The 12665-nt window shown below is 36.9% G+C and overlaps 1 protein-coding gene across 1 annotated transcript in view; it reads left to right on the top strand.

Moving 5' to 3' along the window:
- Positions 1 to 12665, top strand: part of MEGF10 (multiple EGF like domains 10) — an 85669-nt gene that overhangs the window by 18446 nt on the left and 54558 nt on the right. The window contains exons 2-5 of the mRNA XM_017806182.1: positions 94 to 225; positions 3232 to 3333; positions 4057 to 4157; positions 9118 to 9210. Coding sequence (XP_017661671.1) covers positions 110 to 225; positions 3232 to 3333; positions 4057 to 4157; positions 9118 to 9210 — 412 coding nt within the window. The 5' untranslated portion in view covers positions 94 to 109. The remainder of the gene's footprint in view (positions 1 to 93; positions 226 to 3231; positions 3334 to 4056; positions 4158 to 9117; positions 9211 to 12665) is intronic.

The following is a 12665-nucleotide window of genomic DNA, read 5'->3' as shown; positions in this document are numbered from 1 at the left end:
ATGTTATGTGTGAGGCTGTCTGTTAATCCTGTAAAGCGAAGGCATTTACATTCTTTCCCTGATTAATTAATGTTTTGGTGTTTTTTCTTACAGTTATCTTTTTGGAAAGATGGTTCTTCATTTGAACTCCTTTTTTGTCTTCCCTGTAATACTCCTGTACCACTGGATGGGCCCAACGTTATCTTTGAATCTGGAAGATCCTAATGTGTGTAGCCACTGGGAAAGGTAATATTTTCTTCTGGAAAATAACTGACACAAATTCTGATTTGCCATTTTTGCTTTGCTTTATTTGGCACACTTCCGATTATTTAAAGCTGTTGAGTTACAGAATGAGGAGAAAAAATTCACTTTACTGAATGGGCAAGGTACATTCATGGATAAGTAAAAGACTGTTTCACATTGGGCTGAAATGCAGTTGTATTTGCGGTAGGAGTTAGGATGCAAAAAACACTCCAGTGGTACCAGCAATGTTACACAACCATCTGGGTACAAGAAGTGAATAAAAATAGCTTTTTCCAACTGAAGTGAAAAGAAGCTTTTACATATGCAAAATATGGTTAACCATATTAGAATTTGGCCAATTTTGATTATGCTGATTCTTTCCTATTCAGCATTCACAGAATCTAAATTAAGGTTTGTAGTTTAAGTATTTTTATGAGGTTCAGAAATTTATAACATACAAAATTAAATCTCATTAATGTAGTTGGTCCCTCTGTTCACTCAGTTTCACATTAATTTGCAAGAATGCCACAGTGGATAGGAGAAGTTGAGCCTCAAGCATTTGCTAAACTTTTTTTCTCGTGTAAAGATTATAATAGTGAAACCAAAACTCATAATTATTGTTATGCCCATTATTGATCAGATAGTCCATGAGACAGTCTGATTTTCACAGTTCAGTTGAGGACATCGGTATTTCCTGCATTTAAGGTAAGCTGTGTTCAATCATGGGGAGTGCTGCTAAGCCACTGTACATTTATTTGTGATTGTTATGGCTGAATCTTTACAAAGAAAATCGAAACTTGTATATCTTTTTTATAGATTCTATTTTTAAAAAAAATCACTTAAGGACTTTCCTCAGGAACCTGAGCTTTATGTGAAGCATTTGGCATCTCTGCCTCAACTGCTGTGTACAATTTGTACAACAATGTGTATATGAAGTATTAACCATTCTAAGAATCTGTTAGAGTATTTAAGCATGTGTCTACAATGTTACTGAACACTGTTCTAGGTTGTGTATACTTCATTTACAGTTTTTGTAGATAAAAGTGGTTTTGAGGGAAGCTGCAATGAAGTGAGAGCAAAATGGGTAAAAACCTGAAATATAACTATTAAGACTGCATACTGTATTTTAAAACAAGCTAACCAAAGTCTGCAGAAAGAAAAATATATCTAAAAATGTATCTAGCAAGCATGCCAATGAAAAAGCCTGAACTTTTTTCCTTCTTCCGCTGTGTCTCAGAAATAGGGAGGAATTCCAAGTAAACTTACTGAAACATTCACGCTGTTGCCCAGAGCAGGCAACAAAGGTACATAAGTATAAAGAATAAAGGCCCAGATACGAGCTCTGTACTGCCACTGTCACTGCTATGTGCTTTAAATAAACCTATTCCAGTCAGTACTAAAATGGTCTTTTACAAGTGAACTGTAATCACAGCAAGAAGGGGCAGAGCCTGCCGTGCGTCTAACAAAGGGCACTGAGCCTCAGGCAAGCATCAGCATCCCACTGATATTTTGTTGGACTGGAGCAGCTGGATGGATTAGGGCTGCTTGAGGAAAAACAGGGAGTAGGTTCTGGGCAGTTGAAGTGGGTCTGGGTGTGCTTTCCCTCAGTGTAGTGATGACAGCAGAAAGGGGAGGCTGTGGCTGTTGCAGTGGGTGCTAAGAGGTCAAAGAGGGTGTGGGTGGAAGTGAGTGAAAGCTGTGTGGGCTACAGAGTGTTTTGGTTGGTCCTGGGAATCAGCCCTGCTGCAGGAACTTGCCACGCATTCCTCTGTTTTCCAACTCCCTTGCGCAATCAGGGACCGACTGACTGCCAGCATAAACAGCCTCCTGAAGAGTTTTCTGGGATGATTCAATATTTTCCCCTTTCACAACAGGGCTCTGTTCTTTTTGCCCTACTGACAGCTTTAGAGGCTCTGGACTTCAGAGCACAGATTTATTTCTAGGATGCTGTATAGTTGTATAGCTGGCAGAAAATCATAATAGCATTTCAGTACAGCATTTCAGGGTGGTGGTGGTGGTGTGATATGGGAGTTTCTCTGTTAAAAATTAGCCAGTAAACAAAATAAAGTGTTGTCTTTAATAGTTGTGAATTTCTGATTGCTGAATGGACCGTTTGGTGGTATGATTGTTATGTCATTTTTCAGTAATTACTACTCAGGTGTATTTCTGTGCTAACATCCATCATTATATATGTCATTATATGTCATTATATATATCATTAGTGGGGCCTCTGGTGGTCTAGTGGTTAGGGTGCAGGACTCTCACCGCTGCGACCCGGGTTCGATTCCCAGCCCCCCGGGCAGATGGAGCTCGTCAGCCCTGTGAGGCAATCCATCTAAGAGAAGGTCACTCTAAACAAACCTACGTCCTGAGACCCTCACTGCCACTGTCCAAGCTTGCTCGGCCCCGGCAGATGAACCTCAGGATTAAAGGGTGGGCTCAGTTCAGCGCACACTGGGTCTCACCTAAAAAATCCACTGCGCAGGCTCGAAGGGTTAATGACCTTTCCCAAATCTTCGCTCGCGAAGACTGGCCATTATTATTATTATATATCATTAGTATCTAAATATACTGGATGTTTTGCCATAGCCACAGATATGGCTTTTAAAAGAAATTTTTCAGAAAGGCCTATTTTCTATTTTTCTATTTTGAGTGATAACAGAAAAAATAAAAAAAATAAAAGTTGCCACAGGAGAAAATGTACTACACACTACTTTGATTTGCTGCTCATTTGAGATACAGGTGTTTTAGTCTTTTAAAAAATTTAGGCTTGCATTACTTTTCTTTAAATGTCTAGTACAGTTTTATCAAACGTTACACAGTAGAGACATGGTGACTCTTTGCATATATATTTTTCTTTGTGAGCTTTCTGTGTGATTTTGCTGCACATGAGTATTTTGTTATATTTATTCTGTTTTATAGCAGGATTGTGTAAAAGATTTAATTAAATCAGACTGTACTACAAAGGACTTGCTCAGTGATCTCTCTTTTCTCCCTATCTCTCCCCAGTTACTCAGTTACAGTGCAAGAGTCATATCCGCATCCTTTTGATCAAATCTACTACACCAGTTGTACCGACATCCTAAACTGGTTTAAATGCACACGACACAGGTGATGTATAAATCTTAATATTATCAAACCGCTGATATTGTAGGGGTTTGTTAAGGTTTTGTGTCTGTCAAAATCAAGCATGATGTGTGGGACAGTTTAGCTGTAGTGACCAGCCTGTCTAACTGCTGTGATCTGAGTCTGCTGGAAAATGCTTGTCCAAGCAATGTCACGTACGTTTTAGTAGCGGGTTGGGGTATATCATCCAGTGAAGTGCTAACAGAAAAAAAACAGCTTGGGAAAAAACATGCAGTCCCCAAAATTAAATTCCCCAGACCCTGCAAGGTGTATTTGTTCAGTAATATCATGAGAGAGCTCTTGCTGCTTGCAACGTTGTGTTCTGGGGGAAGTGTATGCTGCTTTGAAGGAAAACAAAAAGTTCTGTTACAGGAAAAGTTCTTGTGCTTCCAGAAGGCAAGCGAGGGGTGAATAATTGAAAACTGGTGACAGCTGTAAAGAGCATTTTCCTTTTAGGAATGTGCCCGCATGTATGAACCACCACAAGTGAAAAACACCTCCTCCTTTTCCTACTTGCTGGCCACCCATAGGCATAAGCCTTGTTGGAGTAACACTTGGACTCTTGAACTCAGCAACAGATAAATCAAGACCTCTTTGAGCATTTTTTCTCTTATGACACCTCAGTGTTTTTTAAAATGTGTAAGAAAATATACTGTCTTGTTTCTGAATTGTGAATTGTGTGTAAAAACCATTTCTTCCTTTCCCTAGGATCAGTTACCGTACTGCCTACAGACATGGTGAAAAAACAATGTACAGGCGCAAATCCCAGTGCTGCCCTGGATTTTATGAAAGCAGGGAAATGTGTGTCCGTAAGTTTAGCCTCTTTTTGCCTTGAAATTCCATACCTACATCACAGTGCTGGTTTGACTCTCCTTTGATGAGTGACTCATGGAAACTGAGTTAGGGGCTCAGATATTCATCAGTGGTACATTTGCAGCTCTCATTGAAGTCATGTGAAGTCATGAAGTGCTGTGCATATGCAAATGACAGGATAATTGGATCTCAGATGTCATAAGTAACCAGCCTAGATGTGATTATAACTAATGATCATACGGAAAATGCAGAGCACGAGTGTCAGTGCGTTTTCCAACACAATAAATAAATACGAGGTTTAAAACCAGGAGGGAAATCCAAGGTTTTTTTCTCCTTAGCATAGACTCCAGTAGATCCCCATGCTTAGACTCTCCTGTAGATAAAGAGATCTGTAACAACTGTTTGATGGTGGCTGGTTGTGGGTGGCATGTGCCCCTGTCTCACCTTCCTATCCTAAAATAGCTGTGTCCAGAGTCTGTTGGCACAGACTCTGGCTCTGCTCTCTTTCTCTCTCTTGTATGACATCGTATAGACCAAAGGTCTTAAAATGGTATTTATTCAAGAGCATAGCAGAATGAAAAGAGAGGAGATGTTAATCCAGAGCCCTGGAATTGTATGGTGGGACCTTTAACAGTGGGTTGCCCAAAGTCACACAGCATTGACTGGTTGGGAATTAGGTGCTCCTATTGTCAGAACTGACAGCAGGGAACTTGGGACAGGTAATATATATATTAAGTTTATTTATTCAGTACAAATGCAAGGTTGTTTCTTAATCTGTGCCATTCTACTTGTTGTGAGTGCCATACTGGAGGTAATTGACAGAGTTTATTTGTATCCCTGGAAAATCAGACCCTGTGAATGTCATGACGCATCACATTATCCTTATTTATATCTTTGTTTTACAACACTTCCTGGAATGCAGCAGTAAAATCTTTGATTTAGCATGTTTTCTGCACATGAGAAAGCAAGGTCAAACTAATATTTTTTTTTTTAAGGAATTGCAAGAATGTGCCGGCCTCATGTTGATAAAGTCTGTAAATGTTCTACTCACAAAGGAAAAGAATGACCAACAGCCAGAGAAAAGCACTGGCTAAAATTTAAGAGGGTATTTTGAGTCTTTTGGAGTCCAGTCTGAATGGACGAATTTGAATTCATCTAAGGATAAAATACTTCTGTGAAATTGTGACTCTTGACTTCCACACTTCTTCCTGAAAACTTTCAATACATGAAACTGGTGCTATGTTTTTACTTTTTGATTAGAATTCTTTCTGTGTTGTATCTTTGGATTCAGTATGTGTTGAATATGGAAAATATATAAAAAGGCCTTTTTTATCACTCATATGGAAAATTTTGCCCTGCTTGTTCATATTTAAAGTAAAAATAAATGTTGTACTGTAACTGTCCAAACCCTGATGGAGAATTTTACCATCCTCTTCCTTGGAGAAATGCCATTGATAATAATAAGAAACTAGTCACACTACAAGTAGACATCTGAGGAAGACCGCCCCAATACAGCCACCATAAGTCTTTAGAAAAAACCTGTTAAACGACTCAGATACCTGTCTTGCCATTGCTTATGAGTTTGTTGAAATGATGCTGCATTTACATCACTATTCATAAGCAGCAAAGTGGCATCAGAAGTCAGCCTCCACCTGCAGCCTTTGGAAGGTTTTCAGGGGACCTCTTAGGAAAGTTGAAAATGATGTTTATAAATAGTACAATAGACACTTTTTTTTTTGTAACTTTTTGGGCAGTTTAGATATATTTTCTTGCACACTGAGTTTATTATGGCAAGCAGCATTCAATAGAAAAAAATATCCTGTGTTTTATTAGTTATGCCATTTCATTTTGTCTTCAGGTGGGTTAAAAAATTACATTTTAATTTGAAATCCAACATTATTTTAGGTCAGTACTTGGACTGTTTTATAAATGTGAAGATATCTGTTAGTACTTACTAAGTAAGCAACTCCCACTAACAGAGAGTGCTTTGTGCTGTCCTCATATAACTCCTGTTTATAAAGGATATGAATAATGTACAATTTTCTGACTTCTGTCTTCACTACTGCCAGTATCCCTTAGAACAGTAGGTTAACTGGAGCTTAGGTTGTTGGTTTTGCTCTTAAAAATTACAGTGCATGTTTAGATCTGATGAACTTTCTGAGGTGATCTGATTGCAGCATATATGCAGATATAAAGGTAGAATAATTCTGTGGAATTCTATAAAGGAGCTTACTCCTGGCCTTAGAAACTCTACACCAGGCTGAATGATTGATTCATCTCTTATTTATTGCAAAGAATTTCCTGTCACTTGTCTTCTAAAATCAGTGGTAATCCCTAGGAGATTTGGTATATGGGTGTTAGGCTGAGCTACGGACTAGAAGTTTTAACAAAAAGTGCAGTCTTTTTTTTTTTTTTTTAATGTTTACTAAGTCTATTGAATTTTTGGCATGATTTTGGAAAGAAAGAATTCAAAGGTTTTAAGGTGTCTTCTGGTGGCTTTCTTGTAGATTGACCTAGCAGCATTTTGGTAGCTTGAACATTAACTTCACATACAATTTCTAACCGTGTAGAACATTTCTAAGAACATTAATGGAGAATTTTGCCTGTTGCATTTCTACAAAACATGAAATAGACAATGAATCATCTATCTTAATGCATAACTGGATATGTCATTTTAATAACATACAGTCATCAAGCACAGGAAAAAATGATATGTTCTAACATGCAGTATAGACATGAAGAATTTATTTGAAAAAACACCTTTATTATATAGTTTAAAATATATTTGAATTTTTTTCACCAAAAATGTTTATTTTAATTAATTTTGAGGGAGTTGTGGTCATTTACTTTATGTGCATAATTACTGCCAAAATGTTTCAAGCTTTGTTTCTGTAACAGGCAACATATGTAAAAAAATTATTGCACTAGACAGGGGGGTAAGAGAACCTGCTCTTGGAGGTGAAATCATGTCCAACAATTCTACAGAAATGCAAGAGAAAATAGTTTATCTGTTCCTGATACCATTCCTGTCTTTTCAGCTTGTTCTAGTGCTTTTTGTGTCGTCGTCACCTGTTTTGTAGATAATTTAGTAAATTTTGGTTCTCTTATCCCCACGTCTAGTGCAATAATATTTCTACACATGCTGTGTGTTACAGATATTAACTCGGATTCATTTGCCAAGAATCGTTTAGCCCAAAAGGTGTCTAGAGAACAATTTATTTTGGTTACAGAATACATTTTTAAGTAAACCCAGAGTGTGCTGTGTTCAGCATGGCATGAGGGGCAGTGCAAGGAGATGCTCCAACAGCTTCTTCGGTGCCTTTCACTGGATCCAATTTCTTACAACAGTTTTATTTTTGTCTCGTGGTTTGCTGACAAGAGTTTTCACAGATTTGGTTTGTGGAGACCTTTGGTGCTCCGGACAGTACTAACTAGGCATGAATCTTCAAGGATACAAGTAATTCATGTCAAGTTATAAGATTAATGGAAAATTGTGATGTATTATTTAAACTCAGTCTTTTAATAATAAATAAATAGAGAACAATGAAATAGCTTTGCGTTTATATAGTTTCATCATTTAAAAATTAATGTTCTCCCTGTTGATTTCTAAAGAAGAATGCAAATCTAAAAGTTGCTTGTTAGAAGTAAAAGTTGAGAATTAAAATTAAAGGCTGTAAAAATAAGCAATTAATTACTGGAATCATAGGAAACCAAAGATGTTTAGGATATATGTGATTGATCTCTGTGGGCTTTTATTTTTTCTTGGCCACACAAAATGTAAGGATGACCAATGTGCTTCATCATCTTTAATTAGGAAAAAACACCAGGACATTTTACAAGTATTTTACCTAAGTACTATAGAGAATTTTCAATCAATTCAGAAGTAAAGTTGATCTACATGTAACCCCATTAAACTTTTTTCTATTGTTCTTTTGGTATAGCAGTAGATTCCTGTCGAGGTTTCTCTAGAAATGTTGGTAACAATAAAATTCTCTTGTGAACATATTTTAAGTTTTACTGTTGTCCAAAGTAAAAGGAAAGTACTACTGTGGATGTATTTTGGAAGGCTAAGGGTATTTTATGATGAATATGATCCCAGCAAACGGTTGCTGGTTGGAGATTCTTCCTCTTTGGTGTACTATATTCTGGGTCAGTTACATGGATATACCAAGTATCAAAGCCATTTCAACTTTTTCTTAGAAGTTTCAGATAAAAGCTCTGTTTCAAAGTAAACCTTAACTTAGAAACTCATGTTTGTAAATCATTAAAAAAAAGTGAAAAAAAAAAGAAAAGTTTCAGGCAGCTCTGCTTAGCACTTAGAATAAAGGTTGCAGTGATTCAGAGGGCTTATATCTCATGCCTTACTTCAATCACCATCACTGTTTCTTTTATGCTTCATTTGAACTGTGCAATTGTTTGGAAAAATTGGTATTAAAATGCCAGTGTGTTGCAAATCATATTTTATCCTTCTTGTTGCAAAAGAGCATTTTTTTTCATGCCTGCTGACATTCACCTCTTTTTCTTGTCATGAGAATTTTCTTCAGAGAATCACAGAGTGGTTGAGATTGGAAGGAAAGTCATCCTGTCCAAATTCCAACCAGAGACTCTTGCCCAGGACCATGGTCAGATGGGTTTCCAACCTATATCATACTATGACTCTTTTTTCATTGAATGTGTACAATTTTCTTGTTGTTAAATGCAGAAATGTTTGAGTAACACTAACATGGTTTTAGTTGGAGCCTTCAAACTTAGGAGAAATAGATAAGACTGAAGTGAAATGTGTTTTGAAGAGATGCCATCAAACTTTAGTACACTGGTGTTTATTTTGCTTTTAAAAGATACTTGAGACAAAAAAGATCTGATCAGAAGTATTTTGCAGTATTTTTAGAAATTTATTTTTTTTTTAGTGCTAGGTGTTCTTTAATTGTTTTAATTTTTTATTTTCTTTCCTGACAGCTCATTGTGCTGATAAATGTGTCCACGGTCGTTGTATTGCTCCGAACACCTGTCAGTGTGAGCCTGGCTGGGGAGGACCCAACTGCTCCAGTGGTGAGTTTTCATCTGCTTCTGCCTGTCTTGTACTCTTTCCATGGTGTTGTCCTCTCTTTTGGGCAGATAATCTTCATTCTTGTAGTTGGGCTTCTGCTTTCTGGTCAGGGTTTTTGTCCTGAGATATCAGTTTACTTTGTGTAACCTGATTTTTCTTCATTTACTTGCAAACAGTGTTCCCATGTAGCAGCACTAAGTGTCATGAGCTTTTTTTCTTGTGTTCAGAAATATGCAGATAACACAGAACTTTGTATTTGGAGTAAAGCAGATATGATTATATTTTAACCATAGGAAAATCTCACAGTTTTTTATTTTACTAATATGCAAAGAGTGATGGTGCTTGGTCACATTTAAAAGCTATGACTAAAGCCTTCCTTACAACTCTATTCTCCGTTTTCACTCTGCTGCTAACTTTTCCTTTTTTCCCTTTGCTCTGTTCCCCATTTGCACTATTAGTTGCTCCCTGACTGCCCAGTCTATATATATCTACTGTAGTCTCATTTCTGAGACTTTCTTCTCCTTCCCTTTGCCATAAAAACATATTCAGGAGATGAGGGGAGCAAAGCTGTGCAGGCCACAAATCATTATCTTTTCTTCCTATTGCCTGAACTACAGTTGCTCGGAGTAATTTTTTAATTCATTATGATCTGTTATTTATTCCACTTTTCTGGTCTCCTCTGTAGCAGCTTTGGAAATGTAATATTGAGGGTAACAGTAAAACCACATATTTTGTTACAATCAAGATCAAATTTGGTTACTACTACTAACTGTCCACTTGAAAGGAATGTATTTTAGTCAACAATTAAGAAATGTATGTACAATTCAAATTTCACAGACAATATAAATTTGTAACACATAAACCAGAGCTTGATGTCTTAAAGATATTGTGCTGCTAGTTTACTAATTATGTTATTCCTCTAAAAATAATAACTATGAAAAACCTAGATTATCAGCAGGAGAAAAATAATATGGCAGCAAATTTTCACCCATTTTTTTTTCTCCTTAACAAAAATAGAGAACTGTTCTTTTGTTTTGCAAACATGGTGCTGTAGTAACTCTTCATCTGGAACTGATAGTTGTTCTGGCAGCATATTTTGGGAAGTGGGGAAAAATTTAACCATTTCAAAAGTATTATATCTGTTGTATAATTTTTTTATATGCTTACATGTGATTTATACGTAACTCTAAAGAAACACCAAGTTTTGCATAAGGCGTAAAACTGAAAGAGTAATGCAGTGTTGTTGTAATGCTGATGTTAATCTAGTGCACTGAGTTGTCAAAAGAAATTGTCAAGAGATGTTATCTTTCTTTCTGAAAACCTTGTGCATAGAGCTCTTCTTTAGCTAATCAAAGATGCAGAAGAAACCTGACTCATTAGACAACACAGCATGCAAAGATACTGTTATTTATGGAGCTTTCCAAGTTTGAAACTTCCCGAAAAGGTACTTTGGATGAGACAGGAACCTCTCAATCTGCCTTTGGAAATGATCCTTCCTCTCACAGGGTTTCTAGCACCTCTTTCCCTCACCTGCCTGGTATAACGCATTTTGAATACATATGCAGCTCTTTTTCTCTGCTTCTTCTTCAGCTGGTTGTCTTTGGTTGATCCTCAACTTGGTCAGTTTTAGTAACAGAAGGGTAGTATAAACATATGGTTTTTTAATAATGACTTTGTTGATATAGCAAGTTATTAATTCGATAAAAATATATTCAAATTGCCCTACTGTAATAATGTCCATCAAATAAATATTTTAACTATGTAACTATGTAAGTGAATTATGGAACAATAATTACAAGGCAGGATTTAATGGTTACTGATGAACAAAACAATAACCCTGACTGAGAAGGAGAAATTTTTCTCGAAGTGTGAGGTTTTAGGCCAACTTCCAGATATAGTGATCTGTTCATTTTCATGGTCCAAGACATGCTGGAAGGAACTGCTCTACCTAAGGACTAAATGTTTTGTAAAACTGGAGAATTAACATCTTCTTCCAAAGTACTGTCCTTTCTCTATTAGGAGTGTTTGATCTCCTTACAAAGAATTTAATCTGAAAGTATCTCAGAACAGAGTTAGTCCTATTGCAGCATCTGTCCATCTGCCAACTTCCCCCAGCTTGATCTTTGTCTGTTATTTCTTAGAAGGGAATAAACTTTTTGGGAGACTTCCATTTCCTTGTAGCAAATATTGTGAGGGTTCTTATCGAATTACTAATACCTTAGGTCAGTGGTTGTTTTCAGTTTATGGAGAAGAGGGCTAGAGATTAGCCTGGACTACCAAGATTGTCTTCTTTAAGTTCTCAGTTCTAGTCCAGCCTGTAACTCTGCTCTCCACCACATCCTCTGCCTTTCTGAAAACTGAGAGGAAACCAGGATTGGATGTGTTCTTCAGCAAGTAATACCTGAGTGGTGGTCTCAGAATTTAGTTAATTAAATAATGTTTCCTTGGGGAACATTTCCTGTGTCAGATGTGCTTTTTCTTTAGGTTTCTTTTTAGTTAAAGGAAATATGCTGTATTAGCCAGTAGTTGCTTGCAGTGAAAGTCAGTGGGAGGTGGATAAAGGAGATGATGATAACCTACATATAACTGAAGAGAAATACTACTTGAATCAAGAGATCACTCACATGCAAAACAATTTATTCCAGTAAAGATTTATTGACTGAACACAGTGGTCAGGACAATGACAAATGACTGGACAGATGATGTGTTGAACGAATGAAGCGAGTGAATCAGCATAACCAGCAAGCTGTCAGCACTCCTTTGAAGAAGTATTTGTGAAGTCCAGGAACATAAATTGACCAGTTCTGGGCTAGGAACAAGGGCAAAATTTAGAAAAGTGCACACAGTGGTAAACACAGGTATATTTGTAAATTAAACAAACAGATTTTATTGAAAAACAAACAAAACCAACATAACCTTTCCCTCTCAAACTAGATTATTTATATCAAATTTTTAACTTGCATGTGTCAGATTGTGTTGTTATATGTCACGAGAGTGCATTTGACTCCAGGCTGGGTATAAAGCAGGCTTCTGTAAAAGTTGCTACATGTATGGTAATAGTTGTCTGTCTAGATGTGGAGATGATCAAACCACATTTTACATTTGTATATTATGTTTTCTGCTCACACTCTGGCAACGCTATTTACTATAGCAGATATGGTCAGTTTTGAATGTGTGTGCAAGACAGATACAAGTGCAACCTAATGTGGAGTGCCACTAAGCAATCAGGACATGCACTTTTTTTTTTCTTCTCATGCCTAGTAGTCCACAAATAATTCCTTCAAAATCAATAGGGCGCTTTCTGGATAAGCTGGAGCAGAGGCAAAATCAATACTACAGTGACTTGTCTGAAATGGTCATAGCCTTGTGATTCCCTCCGGCTGGCCTGAGCAGTGAAGCAGAAAGGGATTGACATGTCTTTGCTTTATATGTATGGTTAGGATTGTTTGTGAAAATG

This window comes from Lepidothrix coronata, unplaced genomic scaffold (genome assembly GCF_001604755.1).
Source record: "Lepidothrix coronata isolate B3197 unplaced genomic scaffold, Lepidothrix_coronata-1.0 Scaffold14, whole genome shotgun sequence".
In the NCBI taxonomy this organism is placed as follows: Eukaryota; Metazoa; Chordata; class Aves; order Passeriformes; family Pipridae; genus Lepidothrix; species Lepidothrix coronata.
This window is presented reverse-complemented; position numbering and strand designations above follow the sequence as displayed.